The 22,347-nt window shown below is 38.9% G+C and overlaps 1 protein-coding gene and 1 non-coding gene across 14 annotated transcripts in view; one reads left to right on the forward strand and one right to left on the reverse strand.

Moving 5' to 3' along the window:
- Positions 1-22,347, reverse strand: part of MITF (melanocyte inducing transcription factor) — a 220,717-nt gene that overhangs the window by 121,576 nt on the left and 76,794 nt on the right. For 2 of the 13 annotated variants that reach the window (XM_068557794.1, XM_068557791.1), the window contains exon 1: positions 5,677-5,785. The exons of 9 other annotated variants lie outside the window; for them this stretch is intronic. In XM_068557794.1, coding sequence (XP_068413895.1) covers positions 5,677-5,689 — 13 coding nt within the window. In that variant the 5' untranslated portion in view covers positions 5,690-5,785. Of the gene's footprint in view, positions 1-5,676; positions 5,788-22,347 lie in introns of those variants that run through there. 2 more of the 13 variants (XM_068557787.1, XM_068557797.1) reach the window with 2 other exon arrangements.
- On the forward strand, positions 2,664-2,770 carry LOC137774349 (U6 spliceosomal RNA). Its single transcript, XR_011075871.1, has one exon. It is a non-coding gene; the product is annotated as a U6 spliceosomal RNA (small nuclear RNA).

Genomic DNA, 22,347 nt, shown 5'->3' on the forward strand with positions numbered 1-22,347 from the left:
AACGGCATTACTTTATTGGATCCCATGGTTGTCATGGAGACATGTGATCCCAGCATTGCCAGATCTGATTTTTCAATAGATGCTGGAAATTCAAACACACTTGTGCGAAATCTTCTCATTTTCCAACGTTGGCAAACTAGTTTTCTTTTGGTTTAAAAAAAAAAAAAAAAAGTATGGGTTAAAGAAAACATGCCTGTGGCCATAAAGAGGAAGAAGACATGATCAGTTACATGACTAACTATATCCATAAAATAAAAACCCAAAGTTGAGTAGAAGTACAGTCATTTGTGGTATCAAAACCAGAGAGACACTTCTCCCAAGGATCTTCATAAAGGAGACACTGGAATATCCACAAGATAGGCACCCCATACAATCAGGATTCATGGGGCTCTATCTCCTGATGACCTTCCACGGAGACTGAGAGCATAATACTAAGTGTAGTAATAAAACTAACTGCTGGGGTTGGGGGGAAATAGGGTTGGGGGGTAGGGGCAAATTCTCAGGTTTAGAGATTTCTGCTGGTCTGGATTATTTCAGGTATAGATTTTACCGTAGATTTCCCTTAACTATTTTTTAACCAGTGAGCACTTTTGATAAATGTAAAATCCTCACGCCTTTCTTTAATGTTATTTGACAAATCAGAGTAAAAGCTACCTTGGAAAACGGTTTTTCAAATGACATTGGCTTCTTTCCTCATTGTTTTATTAGAGTATTCGGAATAACAGATGAACCTTTATCCTTCGGACTGTAATCCATAAATATTGGTTTTTCTCAGCAGCATTTGAGAAGTACTGAGTAGAACCAGATGCAAGGTTAGATCCCCTGACGAGGATCTGGAGTGAGGTATTCTAAGGGACCATCAAGTTCAAAGCCATTTGCTTTACTGGACAGTCCATCTAGCAGTAGGATTGAACTTTGTGGATGTCAAAGAACCTGCCAGTCACCAGCCAAGGAAGGATACAAAGGTAGGACCAAATGTCTCCACAAAAAAAAAAAAAAAAAGTTCTGTATCTGTTCCAGGTCACGAACAAAAGGACAAGCAAGCTCTAGTCTACACGGTGACACACAGTGACGATCCCTGGAATCCCTGGGGTGCTGAAAGGGCGGCTGGGTTCCAAACTGGGCTCTTGACATACCTAGAACTAGTGCAACTTTATTTCATCTGTCTCATGTAGAGTTAGTTCTAACGCTTGTTTTGAGCATGCAAATCTGTTTAAACATGATTGACATATCAGGGGAGAATATGAGCATAACCCACATGAACTTGAGTTTCCTTATGTATGATTTGGTCCACAAGGAACACTAGGTGAACACAGAACACCACACCCACCTGAGTCAAGCAGTAGAGAAATACACAAAACTTAGACACCGCAAACATCTGCCCGCTACCCTCAGTTTACCACGCGTGCTGCACACCGCAACCACCCACAGCTTTGCTACGACTTTCCACCCAGTTTCAGACCAGCTTCCTTCCACCACCTCACCATAGTTCACAAGCTGCCACCCTCTCCTCAGCCACCTCTACAAGCAAACACTAGGTCTTCTCAAGGCAAAGCGCCAAGTTTATGTGGTACTTGCATACTGCTTAACCATTTAGCAAGTATAAAACTCTACTGCTTTTCTAAGGTTCCTAGCTTTCCTTTTTTTATGTTCTTGATGAACTTTTTGAGTATTGTGCCTCAGCCCCACTTTTCCTGTAGACTCTGTGCCATCTCTTGCATGATTTTCCATCATCTAGTGATTTTTTTAGAAATGTGTATGTTGTGTTAGGGAAGAACGGACAATACTGGGATACTAAGTAAAATGTTATTTGAAAGAAAATTATTTCACTAGAATGTAAGTTCTCCTCGAAGCTACCATGCTGCTCCCCCAACTCCAGGGGACACCATTCACGTCATATAAGATGCGCATCGTTTTCATTATAAATTAACTAACTCGGCATCTAACAAATTGTTAGGCGAAGCCTAATATGTGTCATGAAAGGACTACACTTCAAAGGATGCATGTGTTCACTTTGCAAAACGAAAGGAAAACAAGAAAATACATAAAAAAATAAAAATCATTCATCATCTTAATATGCAAGCATTTTGATGTTCTTCCTTTCAGTTTTTTTCTCTTTGTACATATAACACCACTATCCCTGCCATGTGCACTATTTTGCCTGGTCTATTTATCTTATCTTGGCTTTAAATTGGCCTGCCACTTCTAAATCAAATATGCTTACATTTCTTTAAAAAAAAAAAAAAGAAAAAACTGTTGTCAAATTGACCCAGTCATTTAACGTTAACTGAGCACGTACTACCTGTTGAGCACTGTGCTCTGTGACGTGCGAATTAGAATATTCAACAGACCGGGCTTAACCACCTAGAGAATTTCTTAAAGTTTCCAAATTTGGCCTAGTTGCAACATTTCTTGCCCTTAAGATTAATTACTATTTTCATTCTAGTTCTAAGATTGGTTAAAAATATAAATTACATACATAGCACATTTGGAAAAGAAAATGGACTTGTATTATCAGCCGCCTGCAAATTACAGCTTCAAGAATTGCATTCTGCCCTTTTATCCGTCACCTTTTCAAATACTGTACAACCAAAATTAACGACACAAAACAAAGCTGTATTTGAATATTTCTAAGCAGTAAATACACATATTAAAGTGTCATGGTGCTCGCTTCGACAGCACATGTACTAAAATTGGAATGATACAGAGAAGATTAGCATGGCCCCTGCGCAAGGATGACACACAAATTCGTGAAGTGTTCCACATTTTGGGGGATATATGTATATGTATAGCTGATTCACTTTGTTATAAAGCAGAAACTAACACACCATTGTAAAGCAATTATACTCCAATAAAGATGTTAAAAAAAAAAAAAGTGTCATGAAGTCTGCCTACCAATTTTCCCTCTTTATTTGTTCCAGCAAGGTTATTTTAAGATTTTATTTTGCTTGTGTGTGACTATGGATTTAAGAGTTTAGTAAATTACGTGGAAGATATAGATACACATAAATATATATAGGTGTGTGTGTGCGTGTGTGTGTGTGTGTGTGTGTGTATCAAAGACTGGGCTCATATATATATATTCTTGAATTTTCTTTTCTACAAAATGTGAAATATATATGTCATTCTATATATTTAAGTTAAATTGGCTAACAAACAACTAGGTGTAGAAAGCTGTTTGGGGTTGTATCTTCTCTTGCCAGTTGATGAGATGCTGAGAAACACTAAGAAATGAGAGCAATAAGGACAAAATCAAAAGAGGTGAGATAATCTAGACACATAATATTGTGCTCTAAAATCACTGATAAATTATTTTACTCTTCTCTTTAAAATTTTTTTCAAATAAAATAAATTTTCAAAAAATTTTAAATAAGCTACTTAGCTAAGTCATTATTCAGGTTCCAAACCAGGGGAGGGAGGGAACACTGGCAAAGGTCACAGGGTTACATCTTCAGATGCCATTCAGGTGCCAGCCTCCACCACATTTTATGCTTCTCTCTCCCTCATTGAAAAAGACCACTGTCTTATTATGATAACAATTTCCAGGTGGAAGCTAAGCCTTCAGTCAAGATTCCTGTCCCTTTCAAAGTACCTGTGTGTGTGTGACATGGTGGATTAAGTGTTCCAGCTCGTCCTGGGCAATAGCTTTTCTCAAACCTCACAGCAATTCACCTTGGGTACCCATAGAAGCAGTTCTGGAAAGGCTGCGTTTGAGAAGGGGTGAAAGTGAACCCCGTAACTTTTCCGCCAAAGCACACCTCAGCAGAGGAGCCACATCCTTGCAAGGAGCCCTGGAAGCAAGGCCTAGGAGCATGGTCTGAATTCACCGTCAGCAAGGCAGAGGTCTCCTGGCAGCCTCACACTTCACCTCACATTCTACTCTCTAATATACCCTTGCTTTTATGGATTTTTTAAAAAATTATTTAGTTAATTAATTAATTAATTTTTTGCTGTGTTGGGTCTTCGTTTCTGTGGCAGGGCTTTCTCTAGCTGCGGCAAGCGGGGGCCACTCTTCATCGCGGTGCGCGGGCCTCTCACTATCGCGGCCTCTCTTGTTGTGGAGCACAGGCTCCAGACGCGCAGGCTCAGTAGTTGTGGCTCACGGGCCCAGTTGCTCCGCGGCATGTGGGATCTTCCCAGACCAGGGCTCGAACCCGTGTCCCCTGCACTGGCAGGCAGATTCTCAACCACTGCGCCACCAGGGAAGCCCTACCCTTGCTTTTATCAGCAGGAAACAGTTCCTAAATTACCGACAAGTTGAATTATTGAGACTTCTGCACCCCTACCCCAAATAGTCAAGAACTACTGATGCTCTAAAAAACACATGAGCCACATTAACCTCCAGCTTCATGCAGCCTTTGGCACAGGGCTTCAGACTTCCACTAAGAACATAAGTGTTTTGATTTTTCAAAGCCCTGATGTATGTATTTTCTTTTTTAAAAAAATCAACAGCAATTCCCTTACTCCTTTTTATCTATCAGTCTTTCTTGAGGAAGGACTACATTTAGAGCAGATCAATTTTCTCCCTCATGGGTACTGAACATGAATGAACGGAAATCTTGAGGCAAGTTCCCTTCTGAGCCCACAGAGATGTCACTGCCACTCGGAAAAGCTACCGGCCACCGACATGCCCCAGCCCTCACATCACAGTGACCTCCTTCAGCCCGAGAGCTGCAGAGGAAGGGAGAAGGGCAATATATCCACAAGCACGCCTGGCAGAGATGCAATTAGGCTCCTCCTGCCCCTCCAGCCCAGGCCCCTTGGCACCCTCTTCCATTTAGAGAGCTACTCAGACCCCGTCATTCACCAGAGTGTCCTAAAAAGATACAAAAAAGATAAAGTCCTCAACTGTGCTAGACACCGGAAGAAAAAAAAGCAGCCACAAAATGAAAACTGCCTTTTAAAAGTAGTTATGGTTAAACATTAAAAAAAAAAAAAAAAATCACATGATTTTGCTCCCCATACTGTAGCTAATGAAAAGGGGCATTTAGTATCCAGTGGGAAAAGCAGTGTTTTATAATTTCATCAGCAATTACTACAAAGCTCATCTGTAAGAGCTTGGCGAATCCTCACTTTTTCTGACCTCAAGAACCAACATTCTCTGAAGTCAGAATCCAGGGACTTATTCTAATGTTGAATGTTCTCCTGAGTCCCTTTAAAAGAAAAAAAAGAAAAATGAACTTCACATTGACTGATGCATGACATTGTTTTAATCCAAAAAAAAATGTGCAAGTTGAAACCATGATAACATGTCGTAAAGCATCAGTAATAGCCACTCAGCAAGAACTAAACCATTTTTAAGGTCATAAACAAGCACGTACGGCGCGCTACACTAATTTATTAGAAACATCCTCTTTAAAAGAAAGGGTCACAGAGGGCTCTGGCTCAATCACACTGCTCTCCACACGCCAGCCGTAGAACTTACATATGACCTTTGCAATTCCCCTTGCAAATCCCTTCAGCACTCACACATTTCACTTTAAAAATTAGGGGGAGGTGAGGTAAAGCCATAAAAATCAGTAGCAGGCACACCAGAATATGCTGGAATAAGATAAACGTCTTTCTCATAGAAGAAATGCATGCACTATTAATGAAGAGAATCCAATGCAAAAGGCAACTAGTCACATCTCCTTGACCACTTATATTTTAAACCCAGGAAAGCAAAATCAGACTTACCCTTGGAAGCCATCCTATAAGCTGACTCAGAAACGTAGCCTGTCGACAAGGCAAAAACAGCTACAAACCAGGGCTCCAGAAACTCAGTGGGTTTAATCCTCTCAGCCACCTACTAACCCCTGCTAGTACGTATGCATCTGGCTTTTGTTAAAGCACTTCTGCAAACGTACAGAGGATGAGTAATCGTTCAGACTTCGTAAAACATGCCAAACCCATCACTAATAACAGTAGTTTCATTTACTCATCACATTTTTGGGTGCCTTGATTTTATTTTTTTAAGAGAAATGAGTGTTTTTGCTGATGCAAATTCCCTGCCACTAGACCATGCACACATTATCCAAAAGGCAATAGGCTGCCTGGTGTGTGTATAACTTTTTCTGGGTCCTTGTCAGCAGTCAGAAATGTTGAACTAATATGTAAAGGCATAGTCTGCTTGATAAGCTGTCTTTTAACATTAATAACACCACTATTTTCCTTAATAAACCCTCCAGCCAATTCTACTCTTTCTTTCATTGAAAAAGGCAATCATTTTATTATAATAATTAGAAATACAAAGAATAAGAAAAATAAGAAATACTCAAGCATAAATTCATCTCTCACTGTCTCCCCATCCAATCCCTTCTCTTAGAGGTATTCACTGTTGACAATTTTCAATGTATCATTCCCGAAATTTCTATGTACATAGTATGCATGTACGTATACACACACACACAAACATTCTTCAGAAAAACTCTTGGGGGCTGAGGAGTCTCAGACATCAGAATTTTCTAGATTTTGTAACAATAATGAAGTATATACAGAGTGCAATATCCCTAGTGAGATCAGGGCAACAGCTCATAATCAACCATATTAATATTTCTTCCAGAAAACATGAATATTCAATTAAGTGGGACAATAAAGACTATAAATAGCCTCGTGTCATTTCAGGGCAGGTAATTCTGCCAAATGAGATTTTTTTTAAAAAAATCATTCAACATTTAGAAACTTTTGAATTTTGGAATTGTGGATAAGGGATTTTAGCCCTATCATTTTTCTCCCAGTTACTTACCAAGTTTTGAAAACTTTTTTTTATTAAAAAGGTTCATGATAAGAAATTTTTAAAATACACATGAATAAAATTAAAGTCACCTGTAAAATCCCACCACACAGAGAATCGAGCTTTTATTCACTCATGTGTTGAATGCCTCCTGGGAGTACAGACTCAATACTCCGTGGGCACACTAAAAAATTAAAGCAAACATAAATTCTATTTTCTTTCTTTTTTTTTTTATTGGAGTATAGTTGATTTACAATGTTGTGTGAGTTTCAGGCATAGAGCAAAGTGAATCAGTTATACATATACATATATCCACTCTTTTTTGTTTTAGATTCTTTTCCCATATAGGCCATTACAGAGTACTGAGTGGAGTTCCCTGTGCTCTGCAGCAGGTTCTTATTAGTTATCTAGTTTATGTATAGTAGTGTGGATATTTCAGTCCCAATCTCCCAATTTGTCCCTCCCCACATCCCCTGGTAACCATAAGTCTGTTTTCTACATTCGTGCCTCTATTTCTGTTTTGTAAATAAGTTCATTTGTACCCTTTATTTCTTAGACTCCACATATAAGCAATATTATGTGATATTTGTCTTTCTGTGTCTGACTTACTTCATTCAGTATGACAATCTCTAGGTCCATCCACGTTGCTGCAAATGGTATTATTTTGTTCTTTTTTTATGGCTGAGTAATATTCCATTGTATATATGTATCACACCTTCTTTATCCATTCCTCTGTTGATGGGCATTTAGGTTGCTTCCATGACCTGGCTATTGTAAATAGTGCTGCAATGAACACTGGGGTGCATGTATCTTTTCAAATTATGGTTTTCTCTGGGTATATGCCTAGGAGTGGGATTGCAGGGTCATACGGTAGTTCCATTTTTAGTTTTTTAAGGAACCTCCATACTGTTCTCCATAGTGGTTGTACCAATTTACATTCCCACCAACAGTGTAGGAGGGTTCCCTTTTCCAAACCCTATTTTCAAACAAGGTAGAAAGTTATACCTGTTTTAAAATAATAATATCCACCCTGCAAAACTGTTCCCGAAAAAGATATGAACTCTTTCGTTTACTCATTCATTGATTCAAACATTCATTGAGCTTCTATTATATGCCACACAATATGCTAAATACTAGGTATTTGGGTGGCCTGATGTAGCATATAAAACTACCAGACATCAGATTAAATCTGAGTTTCAAATAAATCAGAAATATTTCAGTATAGTATGTCCCACATTTGAGACATACATTTTTACGGATATAGTTTTTAAGTATTTGAGATATGCTTATGCTTTTTAAATGTCCCACATTTGGGACACACATATTAAAATATTACTTGTTTTGATCTGAAATTCAAATTTCACTGGGTGTCCTATATTTTCATTGCACGAAAGAGGCAGAGTCCTTGTTGTCATGAACCCTCAGTCTAGCGCTAGGGAGTGGAGGAAGGTAGGTGGACAGGTAATAAATAGGCAAACAACTACATACACAGTGTAAATAGAAAAAAGAGCTATGAAGGTGATAAACTGAGCAATTAAGATGGAAATAAAGAAGAATATTATTTAAATACAGAGCTCTTAAGGAAAGGCTTGTCTAGGAAGCTAACTCTGAGAGAAAGAGCATGCTGAAGGAAATAAAAACCTCATAATAGTAGAGCAGCTTGCACAAGACCTAGCCCATAGTATATGCTCAATAAATGTTCATTTCATTCCTTGGCAGGGCCGGGACTTCATCTCTTGGCTCACCCTAGTCTGGCCCTGTGCCTTGGGATGCAGAAAGATAATAAGAAGGGGTATAGTATACCTGGACCACCAACGGCTTCCTCCTTCAGAAAGCCTGGCAGCCACCATCTGTCTACAACCTCATGAGAGATCCTGAGTGAGAACTTCCCAGCACAGGCCTCTAGAATGCCTGACCGAAAGAAACCATGATATCAATAGATAATGAAATGATAGCTATTATTTTCAAGCACTATGTTTTAGTATGATTCGTTATGCAAAAATAGTAACCAAGTGTTGGCAAGAATGGGGACCACCCAGAACTCTCAGACACTGATGGTGGAAATGTATATTGAGGCAGTTGCTTTGGGAGACTGTTGGTGGTACCTAGGAAAGCCAGACATACATACATCCCGAGCACCAGCCCAGCTTCCATTCCCACTGGCACTGCTGCACTTCTGGTTCTCGCCATTTCCCACAATACAACCCCTTCCTCCCTTCTCTGCTGGATTTGCAACACCTCCAATACCAATTATACACACAGCCCCAAGACTGATCTTCCTAAAGCTCACCTTTCACCATGCCATTTGGTTGCTCCAAAAGTCTTTCATATATAAACTTAATAAACATTTGTTGATTGATTACTTGTAAGATTCAAATCTAGAGAGTTTTACTAACTTGGCACTGAGGAGGAAAAGACAGAAAGCAAATAACCCAGGCATTCAGAGATTTACAAGGCAGCTCCTTGAAATGCCCTCCAAAAAAATTAAACCATTGCCAGAAATCCTGATTGTTGTGAAATACATATGTGGAAATACATCTCTAGGACCTACTGCTATCCATTCAAATGGAATGTCACCAAAAAAAAAACTGAGTACTGTTATGATGGTGACAACCAAGATCAGATTTGCATAGTGAAGAATAAATTTCAAACCTGAAAGGTCTTCTGTTGCATGGAAAGGGAAGAGTAACAGTGTATAGAAAACAAAGAGGAAGAAAAAGAGAAAAAGGAAAGGAAGGGAAGGGAAGGGAGGACAACCCTTAACCTTCTCTAGAATTTTCTGTTAATGCCCTACTCTCTGATGATTGTCTGGGACCATATCATTAGTGGTGGTAATGGGAGGGAAAACCATAATAATTGTAACTACTGCCATTTACTCTGTGACTGCCACGTGCAGGCACTATGCTGAGCCATAAGATGCTTACATTGTCACCAGCATTAATGCAACCAATATTTATGCCAGGCACTGTGTTATCTGCTTTACAAGCATCATCTTATTTCACCCTCACAGCAATCTTGCAAGATTAGATATTATTATTATTCCCATTTTACAGATGAGGAAACTGAGGGATGGAGAGGCCAGCTAACTTGCCTTAGGTTTTATCCACGAACACTTTGAGGGTCTAGGATAAAGTAAGATTCAATAAACGGTGAAAATCAATAAGAATAAGATTAAAATGCCTCATGGGAATACTTGAAACATGGAAAGAAAAATAAAATAATGAAAATATTGGAAGTCAATTTATGGCAACATAAGAACTGACATTCATGAAACCACAACCGATGGGATGAAATACACACAGAACAACACGAGGAATCTCAGCTAAACTGGCAGAATTTAAGCTCCATGTTGTACACTTTGAAAGGGAGAATCAGAGCCCATATTCATTCATTTATTCATTTATTTATTCATCAAATATCTATTGAACACCTACTATGTGTCAGACACTGTTTGAAGTGCTGGGGATACAGCAGTGAACAAAGAGACAAACATCTCTACTTCTATGGAACATTAGGGTGAGAAAGGGAATATGGACCATAAACTTAGTAAATAACTAAGCCATCTAAGGTGTTAAAGGCAGCAAGTGCTAGGGTAAAAATAAAGCACCAAGGACCAAGATGCGGGCAGGAAGGGAATGCTATTTTAAATACCGTAGTCAGGGTAAGCCCAGAGGGTGACAATGGAGCAAAGGCTTAAAGGTGGCGAGGAGAGGAGCTCTGTGGATGGTTGCATGTCGAGCATCCCAGATGGGGCCAGGCCTGACATGCCGGAGCAAGAGCGAGGAGGCAGGTCTAGCTGCCACAGGGAAGCCCAAGGGAGAAAACAGGAGATAACAACCAGATTAAACAACAGAAGCCAAACTGCAAAAGGCTCTTTGCTCACTGGATACCCATGATTCTTCAGCTTTGAGGGTCATGAATTACTCGTAGAAGCTGATGAAAGCTAGGAGCCTTCACCCCAAAAAGTACGCACACCCAAAATGCTGTCCTAATTTCAGAGGGTTGACATCTCCCTGCTAGACTCCCAGGACCTCAACAACAACCTAGAGGAGATCATAGTTCCTCCAGCTGAACCAAAGAAACACCCTGGATCTAACTTTGTATTTAATGACATCCCAAAGGGAGACAGCAGTTCAGGACAGTGGACACCAAGATTCCTCCAGTCTCTGAGGCTTTGCTTGTTCCAACGTCCTCACCAACTCAGGGAGGTCATGCTCAAACACCAACAGCCCTGAGGGAAGCCAACTACATGCGTCACCTGGGGACTCTTTGCTCGTCACAGGGTTCAGACACAAAACTACATCACTAGTGACCTTAACATCCAAAGAGTAGAGGAATGCATGCAGTCATAGCCCAAGGGGAACTGGATGCATGTGGACCCAATCTATCGCCTTGCAGTTCATACGTGTGTGTGTGTGCGCGTATGTATGTACACACACATATATTTATATATTTTAATTCTCTTCATACAAGCTAGAGGAGAACAGAGATTGTTTTTTGTTTTGTTACTGCTGAATTCCCAGTGCTTAGAACAGTATCTGGCCCACAGTTAGATGCTCATTAAATAAATAATGGTTGAATGAATGAATAAATCCAAAGAATTACTTCTTCGCAAATCACTCTAGGAAATCAGTGGATCAAAATGCCACAATTGAATAGACAGAATAGTTACGTTGGAAAGGTTCAAGGATATGGTTAACTAGGGATTAGAAAAGCTCGATGCAACACGAGCACAGTATTCCATGTCATAAAACATGCCTAGGGAAGATCAGAAATTATACCAGCTTTCTGCCTCAGTCATGCAAGTTTCTCACCAATGCTTCTCAAACCATTTGTAATATGTGGTTTGCATCAGTTTGTCTGTTGTTTTTTTTTAATTTCAAATCCAACACAGATCAATACTTTTGTCAACATAATAAAAATGAATTCTAAGACAAATGAAATGAAAAACAAAACAGACACACAAATGTGCAAGCCCAAATTTGTATTAGATTCAAGAGACCTAAAAATCACTCTGTCCAATTGCTCTAAAGGTTTCTGGACACTCAATATCTGTTCATACCTCACTGCTGACCGACACATAGTTCATGAAACAGTCTAGTCCATGAATCATACTTGGAGTAGCATGACTCAGATCACACACACACACACACACACACACACACACACATATACACACACGTATATCGGAGATTCCAGCATTCACTTCAGGTGCTAATGCTTTGGCTTTCCAGCTGATAATGAGAAAAATAACGTTCTGCTTCTATTACATTTCTGTCAGATACTTATTTCAACTACCTAGGAATAAAATTATCAACTCCATGATGCTCATTAAATCAAACTCCAAGAATATGTTAAAATATTGACTACACCTCATTTCAAATTATCCCAAGATTTAAACATAGAAATTAGGAACAGATTGTTCATTTTATAACAGATCCTACATTTAGTAGAATAATTATAATGAGATATATTTTAAGTATCTAAGTGTGATGGTGATTTTATATTAATCCATTTATAAAATGTAGTCTTTATATATTTACCTCCTATATCTATATATCTGCAGCTTTTCAGAAATATATTTATTGTGCAAACTAGTATAAAGAGGTTTTTAAAATGTTACTAAAGTGATATACGCTTGGGCCGCAAGTATTTTCCTTTACCTATTCTAAGTTTGTTAACATTACCTACTTGAAAATTATCCTATATAATCTAAATAAAATTGGATTAAACATAATTTATAAACAAAACCAACATATGACTCTTCTAAGAAGTAAACAGATTCTCCTTTTCTTTTTTCTTTAAGTTATCCTTTATCCCAAAATATAACCTCTGAAACTATATAAACATAATCCTGAAATTTCTAGCCATTCACAAAGCTTCCTTAGGTCGGAATGAGTTAATGATTTTCCTCACAGTCCAACTAAACGTGCATTCCACAGGAAAGCCTGCTTGAGGCTGAACACAGAGTCAATACTCACTGATTCACTTCTTAGCTGGCACCCAGGCAAGTAATCCTAGCTTTGGGCCAACTGTAAATAAAGGCAAGGATATTCCTGATGGTACTTATAACGTGAATTTTCTAGAGGTAGAATTCAAGACTGTTGCCTTCAAGCCCCACAGAGCTTCTATCACATCATCTGGCAGAAGGAGTAAATAATTATTGAGTTATAGAAGGAGACTGTTGATTCCTCATTTCTTACAGGTCACTGAGGCTCAGATATGCAAACCCCTTATTGCAAGGGTTTTGCAACTTTGGGCAAAGCAAAGTAAAACACAGTGAGCTGATTAAGGCAAAATAAGAAAAAACAATAAGCAAACGGTATTATAATGGTGCGCCTATACAGCAAAAACTGAGAAGCTAACTCAAGAATGAAGTCTGGTAAAAAAAAACTCTTCTTCAATACCTGCACCTATACCTGGATTATAATAGGCAGGTAATAAGTGTAGTATTGGAGGAAGGGAGAAGATAAAGAAGATTCAAACAAAGCCAAGTGCAAGCTCTGAAAAACATAAAAACGCTGTGTATGACAACAGAATGCAGACAGTGAATTATGCTGCTGTTTTGTTACAATTTAGAAAAGCTTAACTTGAAAAATAATAGCAACTTCCATTCTTTGAGAACTTACTATGTACCAAGCACTGTGCAGAGCATCCATCATTTCATGCAATTTTTTCCAAAACCCTGCAAGACTGGAATTAGTACGCCCACTACAAATAAGGGGACAGGCTCAAAGGTGTAAATAACTTGACTGAGATTAAAGTCAAACACATTAGATTAACGTGTTTGTCTAATTCCAAGCTTGTGCCCTTGACCTCACATCTCACTGTCTTCCAATGTCCAAACATTAAAAAATAATAATAACGATGACAAATGGTCATAACTGCACTATTTGTAAATGCCCCAAACTAGAAAACTCCCTAAATACCCATCAACAGGAGAATGGACAAATAAATCTCAAAGAACTTATGCAATGAAATACCATATAATCATGAAAGTGAATCAGCTACAACTACCCACAGCAACACAGATGAATTCCTCAAACATAATCGTGATGAATAAATGCCAGGCACAGGTAAGTACCTATGTGTGACTGTATGACTCAATCCACTTCTATAAAGCCCCAAACAGGCAAAATTAATCTATGCTGTTAGGAGTCAGGACGGTGGCTACCGTTCGGAGGGGTAATGACTAAAGGCCACAGGAAGGGAGCATCTGGGGTGCAGATGTCATTTGATTAATTGATCTGAGAGCTGGATGATAGGAGTCCAATTTATAAAAAACTCATCATGCTATACACTTACAATAAGCACACTTTTCTCTACATAGATTACACTTCAATAAAATATTTTTTAATCAAAAGAAGATGCACCTACTTAAGGCATTTTCTACTTTATCCTTTTAATGTATTTAGACTCAAATATTCTTTAATAAAGCACATACTATATCTTCCCAAGCTTTACAGATCTTAAGTACAAATGTAAGAAAATAAATTAGAAGAATGGAATAATGCCATTTGTAGCAAAATGGATGAAGCTAGAGATTACCATATTAAGTGAAGTAAGTCAGACAAAGACAAATATCACATGATATCACTTATATGTAGAGTCTTAAAAAATGATACAAATGAACTTATTTACAAAAAAGAAATAGACTCACAGACATAGAAAACAAATTTATGGTTACCAAAGGGGATAGCGGGGGGAGAGGGGAGGGTAAGTTAGGAGTTTGGGATTAACATATACACACTACTATATATAAAACAGATAAACAACAAGGACCTACTGTATAGCACAGGGAACTATACTCAATATATTATTAACCTGTAATGGAAAAGAATCTGAAAACGAATATGTATATATGTATACGTATAACTGAATCACTTTGCTGTACACTTGAAACTCACACAACATTGTAAGTTAACTATACTTAAATTAAAAAATAATTATAAAAAATAAAACTCATTAGAGGTTTTTAAATAGACTGGAGTTGGGGGAAAACAACTGACTAGGAGTCAAAAAAATCTGTCTGGGTGTATTCTTCTGTTCTCTAAGTGCATACGCTTGAGAGGAAGGCATTTAACCTCACCGGTGGTCAGTGTCCTCATCCAAAAATTGAAGGAATCAGACCCAATAATCCTCAAGGCACCTCATTCTAGTCTTTTTTTCTGAGCCTTACACTTGCTCATATCACACTGCTGCAGCATTCACACGGAAAAGGGGAACAAAAGAGCAACTGCTTGCAACTCCATCACATGATACAAGGGTAGAAGGAAACAAACTTGACATGTACATTTAATCAACCTTTGATTATCAATGTAAGATAGTACAGCTCTGCAGACAATCCCCAGAAACTGAATTATATCACTCACCACTGGGTCTCACAGCAGCCTTGTTCACATACCCTGAAGGTCCCACACAAAGCAGAGTGGTCAAGTTGTCAGACAAAATCTTTTGTGGATTTTTTTACTCTAGGGTCATCAGCACCACCAACCTCCACCTTTACCACAGATAACTGCATATTTCCAGTTTTCCCTAAGATCTGGTCATTCAATCAGAAAAACGCAGAGAAATATACAATAGCTTATGTTGCAATACATTCTGATTTCATGCTCCTTTGTACAAATCCATTAGACTCTCTTACCTTCTTGCAATGCAAGAACAGAAACCTAATGCTGCTGATGGGACCCTGTATTAGTCAGGGTCCAATCAGGAGAGAGAAACCACACAGTAGTTTGAATGGAGAAAGTTTAATGTAAGGAATTATTAACTGTAGCAGGGAATTAGCTTATAAGAAGTAAACAAAACTCTAAAGAATATAGGAATGGCAGATATGAGTAGCAGTCACTACTCTTAGGGCTCAGAGTCTTCCTCCCCAGGGCTGAGATCCAGGTCCTTTGAGCTCTCTGCACGGCAGGAAACTCACTGCGGTGCCGCACCTGTGGAACTTACTGCACTCCATCCTCTAGGGTGCCAGGGAAGGCTATTCACAGAGAGGTGGCCCACCAGAGGCAGGCTGCTCCAAATGTCCTCAGGTAAGAATGCCAGAGGAAGCTGCTGGCTACTACATGCAGCTCTGGCCACCACGCACTACAGGAACCGGGCACTGCAGAAACACCCACCGCTCAGTGCCACAGGCGCTGCGGGAAACACGCACTGACGAAACTGACTTAGAGGGAGGAAAATCCACTTTTCAAGAGGCAAACAAGTCTGACAACAGCAGGAATAACAGAACTACTTCCAAGTCAGGGGCAGGGTTCTTGTTTCCTGGGATACATCTAAACTGTCTTCTTTGTACTGTATGCTGAGTTTGTCCCAAATCACTTTTTAGATGGTCCTTAGCCTGGCACAGCTTTGATAATACCAGTCTTCTGACAAACGATGACAGACTTTGAATATAAAATCACTCACTGAGCCATAAATAATGTTGCTCATATTTTGACCTTTGCTTAGCCATTCACACGAATGTGGTAATTGTTCTGTTAATAGGATAATTTCAGGCCTGTGTGTGTCACTCATGGTCTTTTGTCCAAGCTCTGGTCATTCTGCTAACCAAAATGCAGGCTGGAGGGCATCTTTGGAACCAGAAAAGAAATTATATTCAACTACTCATATGCTAGGAGAGCAGGATTAATGATCAGGTAGTGTCATAAAGGATTCCAACAACAGGAAAGATCCAAAATAAACAAGCAAACACTGGTCAATAAGTCACTTTGGTACAGATGACAAAACGCAGGCTTTTTAGAAAGATCAGATCTGGGGAAAGACCTTGATGCTAAAAGAAATAAAATAATCATAATCCATATTTCCAGAAAAGAGGAAAAAAAGCATAAAAGACTAAGGTTCGAAACCCAACTATACGGTGCATATAAGCAACTAACCTTAAGTAGAAGGACACAGAAAAACTGACTGAAAAAGTAGAATGAAAATAAACATTCCTTGGGAATTCCCTGGCAGTCAGTGGTTAGGACTCTGCGCTTCCACTGCAGGGGGCACGGGTTTGATCTCTGGTTGGGGAACTAAGATCCCGGAAGCCATGCAGTGTGGCCAAAAATAAATAAATAAAATAAAATACCACTCTCTCACTTCGTCCCAGTGGCATTGACATATATACACTACCAAATGTAAAATAGATAGCTAGTGGGAAGCAGCCGCATAGCACAGGGAGATCAGCTGGGTGCTTTGTGACCACCTAGAGGGGTGGGATAGGGAGGGTGGGAGGGAGGGAGACACAAGAGGGAGGGGATATGGGGATATATGTGTACATATAGCTGATTCACTTTGTTATACAGCAGAAACTAACACACCATTGTAAAGCAATTATATACCAATAAAGATGTTAAAAAACTAAATAAAATAAAATAAAATAAAATAAAATGTTATTGGAAGAAAAGAAATCTTCCCTGTGAACACCAACCTAACTTAGGACTCAATAAGCCTGAGTTGAATAATGAATGAATTTCAGTTGGGGCCAAAAGAGACTTTGGAAAAGAAATAAAATAGAAAAATAAGGAAATCACAGGGAAAAGCAAACACTGTTCTGTGTTTGTGTGTGGGCGGGTGAGAGGGTGAATTTGAAATCTGGGAAAAAACTTAGTCACCGTTTCGCAGCACAGTCCAAGGAAGGAAGAATAGAGGGTGAGACGCACAGAACCTCCTCTGTTGCTCTCTATCTCACACTCAGCTGCTTTGTCTTCCTGGGACTTAACCTTCCAGTTTCTTATTTCCATTCGATTTGGTTAGGTTTGGTCTTTTTTTTTTTTCCATAGGAAGCTGAGCTCTTTGAAGGCAGAAATGTCTCTTTTTTTTAACTTTATTTCCCCAGTATCTAGGACAGTGCTAGGAACAGAACAAATACTCAAGAAATATTTGTTGGGTGAACTAACAAAAATCTAAGAAAGGAACTTTTATTTGATTATATATTGAGTATCAAGTGTTACATAGCAAGCACATTCTAAACCACGGGCCAGTAAAAATTTTAGGCTTGGTGGGCCCCATATGGTCTCTGTTGCATGTTTTTATTTTTGTTTTTACCTTAAGTGTTTCAAAACAACTATTAATTGTAAAAACCATTCTTAGTTCTATGGCTAATACATACATACATACATATACACACACACACACACACACACACACAATCAACTTAATCTGGCTTGTACTTCTGCTTTCATGGATAGATTATTTTTTTCTCTCCTATTCTAAACAGAATATTCAGGAGCTAATATTAGCTTTGCTGCTATCTACTTACGTTTTCTTTTAATTTTTTCAGTCTAATTTGATCCTATTGAAGGAAAACAATAAATTCAAGGGCCTGAAACAATAAAACACAAGGTAAGCAAGTTCAGGACTGCAAGAGAGAAGCCACCCTGAATCCAAGCGTACGGTTTCTGCCATCTCTCCTTGCTTCCCATACACGCTACTCACTAGATTTTAAGTTTCAGCAACCTCATTAGTTTTTCAGGCTTTATGACTCAAGCTTAGGGGGTGGTGGGGAGAGGGCAGCGACCCACAAAACAAAGACTTCAATGTCTCCAGAAGTTGAGAAAATTCCAGCATTGTCAGGGCAGATGCTATTTATAACCCGTTTAATGTGTACGCTCCTGAATGCATTTTCTACGGCGAATATCCGACCTACGCTTCTGAATTCCTGGCTTCTGCAATGGTGAAGAAGGCAAGCAGCTAGAAGTCTGACGACTAAAGGGGGAAAAAAATGAACTCCGTGCTATTACTATTTTATAACATCCACCATCATGTGACAGAATTAAAAGGTTCCTGTTTTTGACTCACCTTCGACAAGAAAGTACCTCATTGCTATGAGCTTTGAGCTTAAGTTACTGGAAAAATGTAGGGTCGGAAAATATCCTACAACAAACGCTTTAAGAGAAAAAAAAAAGCTATGGAAAACCCCATTTAACTTTTTTCCAGAAAAACCCACACACACAGGAATAGATGCCAAGCACTCATATTGAATGTGTGTACACATGGCCTATAACTGCACACATATTCTATGTTTACGCTTTTCTCTATTGCACAAGAGTAGGGCTCTTCGGGAAGGAAGGTATCTTGACCTGCTGCTGTCCAAAGGACAGCGTGCTGGGCAGCCCGGCATCGCCGCAGAACCTCTGCAGTGATGGATGACAATGGACTCTGCAAGCCCTGCACATTACCTCCATTCCATTCATGGATCCCAACCAAATTAATTTTCTCCTGTGCCAATTCTATCACATCCCCTGGGTTTACAAAGAAGTTCTACCAGGCCATCAGAACCCAAAAGGGAATGAACGTTTCGTCCTGGCAGAAACTTAAAATAGAGCTTAAAAATAAAACAATGGGAATGAAGTTTTAGCTCTGCAAAGCTCTTAGTTTCTAGAAATTTCTTGTACAACTGAAAAAAAAAATCCTACTCTTGCTTTTACTGCTCCATTTAAATGGCAAGTTATGAAGAAACTAATTTAGAAAGTTCAAGCTTTTCATTCCAGATCTGAACTGACATGTATCAAAGTAAACAGTCATGTCAAAGTGTAAGTAGGACCAAGTTTCATGTAGATCCCTGGTAAAGATTCTACCCCAAACAGCACTGCCCAACAAAAATATAAAGCGAGCCACATACGTAGATTTAAATTTTCTAGTAACCGTATTCAAAAAAAAAACGAAGCAGGCGAAATCAATTTTATCTTATTTTACCCAGTGTGCCCAAGAGTATTTCAACATTAATCAAAATTAAAAATTATTAATGAGCTATTTTACATTATTTTTTTCATACAAAAACTGGTGTGCATTTTATAAGTGGAGAACACCTCAACTTGGACTAGTCACACTTCAAGTGTTTAATAGCCACATGTGGCCAGGGCTACCATATTGGACAACACAGCTTAAAGGCTTCTCTTATGCTTCATTAAGTTCACTCTTCCAACCCAGAAAGTTCTAGTTGGAATGACAAAGCTGTCATCGGGAAAAGAAGACATTCTGAGAAGTGTTTCAACTTCTTGGACACCTTCACACTCAGGCCTCACTCTCTGAGACATCCACACTTGGGGCCATCTGTTACAATGGATCAATGCCCACCTGAAAGAAGTTACCAGCTTCTAGAACCAGACATGCAACCGCAGCAAGAAGATTCTGCTAGCTTAAGCAGTTCCAAATCCTGAACTTCTGAACTTCATTTTCCCCAGGTGCTGCATCTGGACATTTAGCAGGGCTTAAATTAGTACCATTTTTGAGATACTGTCTTTGAAAGAGGGAAGAAAAGCAAGGCTGAACCTTTTTTTAGGATGGGCCTTTGAGGAAGAAGGTTAAAGGAAACACTGGCTAACACTGGAAGAGACACTGCGCCCTTCATACGCCATTTTTTAAAAAACAAATCGTGACTTTAAAAGTCCCTTCAGTATGAACCTTTTATTCCCATCATAGCCTCAACTGAACAACTGTAGTTGCTTTTCTTAAAACATTACAGTCTTCTGATGTACATATGTATATATCTTTTTCTTCTTGAAGGTGAATCCTACTGAAGTTTTAAGCTATTAATCAAACAGGATTAGAAACAGTGTAGCTGACGAATGCTGATTTTCATTTGAAACACTCTTCTTTGATTTTTTTCCAAACTATGTGCTCCTTGTGAGAAAATTTTAAATCAATTTAAAAGAAAATTAACCTATTTTAATGCCCACAGACTCTAACATTACTTCTGACTTTAAAATATACCTTTGACTCCAAATGCTCTTAATGTTTTATGAAAATAGTCATAAAATTCCCAAATGTTTTATTAAAATCCAGTAGTTTCCATTAAAGAGCTTAATATCTAGTGAGACTATGGAAGTCAAAAGCTCAAACTGTACTTCATTCACGTATTCATTCAACAAATATTTATTTAGTGCCTACATCATACCAGACACTACACACATACTACAGAGGTGCTGGGGAAAGGAAAAGAAACATGGTCTCTCCTTGGCGGAGCTTAAAATCTAAGCTGGAAGGTGGATAAGTAAGTAATAACTGTAAGAATGTGAGCATTAATATCGGGGAATTGTAGAAAGCAGACAGATAAGGAGAAAGAGAGAGAGAAGGAAAGAGGGAGGGAAGAAATGAGAGCTAGATACAGACAGACAGACAGATAAAGACAGACAGACAGACAGACAGATACATACATACATACATACATACATACATACATACATACATACATAGGCAGGGCTGTTGAAGCTCAGAATTGATGCATGATAAAGTCAGCCAAAAAAACTGAGGGAAGCAGGGAGGGAGTTATAGATGAAGGGAGAAATCAAGTGGAAACACCTGGAACGAAAACCAGCGAATGAACAGGAAACCTGAGAGGAAACAAAAAAAGACGAAGTAAGCCAGCAAGCAAAGTATGGCTGGATGGCAAAAAGAAAGAGTGGTTGATGTTTGGGAGGAACAACAGGGGGGACTTCATAGGTCGCCTTAAGGTGTACGGACTACGTCCTAGCAGTGAGAAGCCATCTCGGAGTGCGAAGATTTGAATGGCTCAGAAGAGAGGAAGTTAGACGCAGAGCATAGACTGGCCCAGGAGAAAGTACCTGCGCTCTGATTCCCAAACGTCAAACTGCGGTAGACCACCCACCAAGTTTTATCCTAATAATAAACTCTGCTGCAAATAATATATGTACAGACGGAGCAGTATTCCTGGTCCCGAGGCATAACTTTATATTCCGCAACTGTCCTGGAGTAAGACAATACCGAAGTTTATAATCACATTCCTGGAAACATCCCCAAAAGTCTTGATATAACATGAACCAAGGCACTGAAGCAAAGAGTTTTACTCCCAACGTGAACACTTGTTATGACATTTGTTTTTAAGACATATATCAAATATACAAAGAAGAAGATAACAAATCCCCATGTAAGCACCATTCAGATCTTAAGATGTTATTCCAAATTTCTAATTCGATGTTTGTCAGAAATAAAATATCAGGGATTCAATTTAAGACTTCTTGTACCCCTGCTTGTTCTCCCTCCCATTCATTTCTCTCCTCACAAAGACACTGCTTTCCTGAAATTGCTGTTTCTTTCCAAACCAACTTTTTCATACACACACACACACACACACACACACACACACGCGCGCGCGCGCACACGCAGAGTCATTACGAGTACATGGTAATGTTCGACACATATTTTAAAACTTAACCTAAGTGAGACCTATCCTACCCATCATACTGCAATTTGTATGTTTAATTCAATAGTTTTTTTAAACATGCACATCAGGATTATGTGAAGGGGTAAGACAGGTTTTTAAAATTATGGAACATTTCAGGTGTACCAAGAAGAACGAGGACAAATATAATAAACACGTCCATCACACAGCGTAAGAAACAAAACATTAAAGATATAATCAGGTTGATTTTCAAAGGCATTTTGCACAGTCTTCAGGAGTTTTGCATGCCTAAAGTCTGTATGAGTAGTTTCAGAACAAGCATCAACTCTTGGCTACCGTGCCTGGAAGTCATTAGTGAATTTTTCTGTAACTTCTCTGACAGTTCTTCAAGCAGAGGCAGAGGAACGGAAAATGTCTATGTTCTCCTTGATCCTATCACACTTCGGGGACAATTAACTGCCACAAGAAATGTGGTACCTTGACTTTCTAACCTAACAGCACTTTT

The sequence above is a fragment of the Eschrichtius robustus genome, chromosome 12 (genome assembly GCF_028021215.1).
Source record: "Eschrichtius robustus isolate mEscRob2 chromosome 12, mEscRob2.pri, whole genome shotgun sequence".
In the NCBI taxonomy this organism is placed as follows: domain Eukaryota; kingdom Metazoa; phylum Chordata; class Mammalia; order Artiodactyla; family Eschrichtiidae; genus Eschrichtius; species Eschrichtius robustus.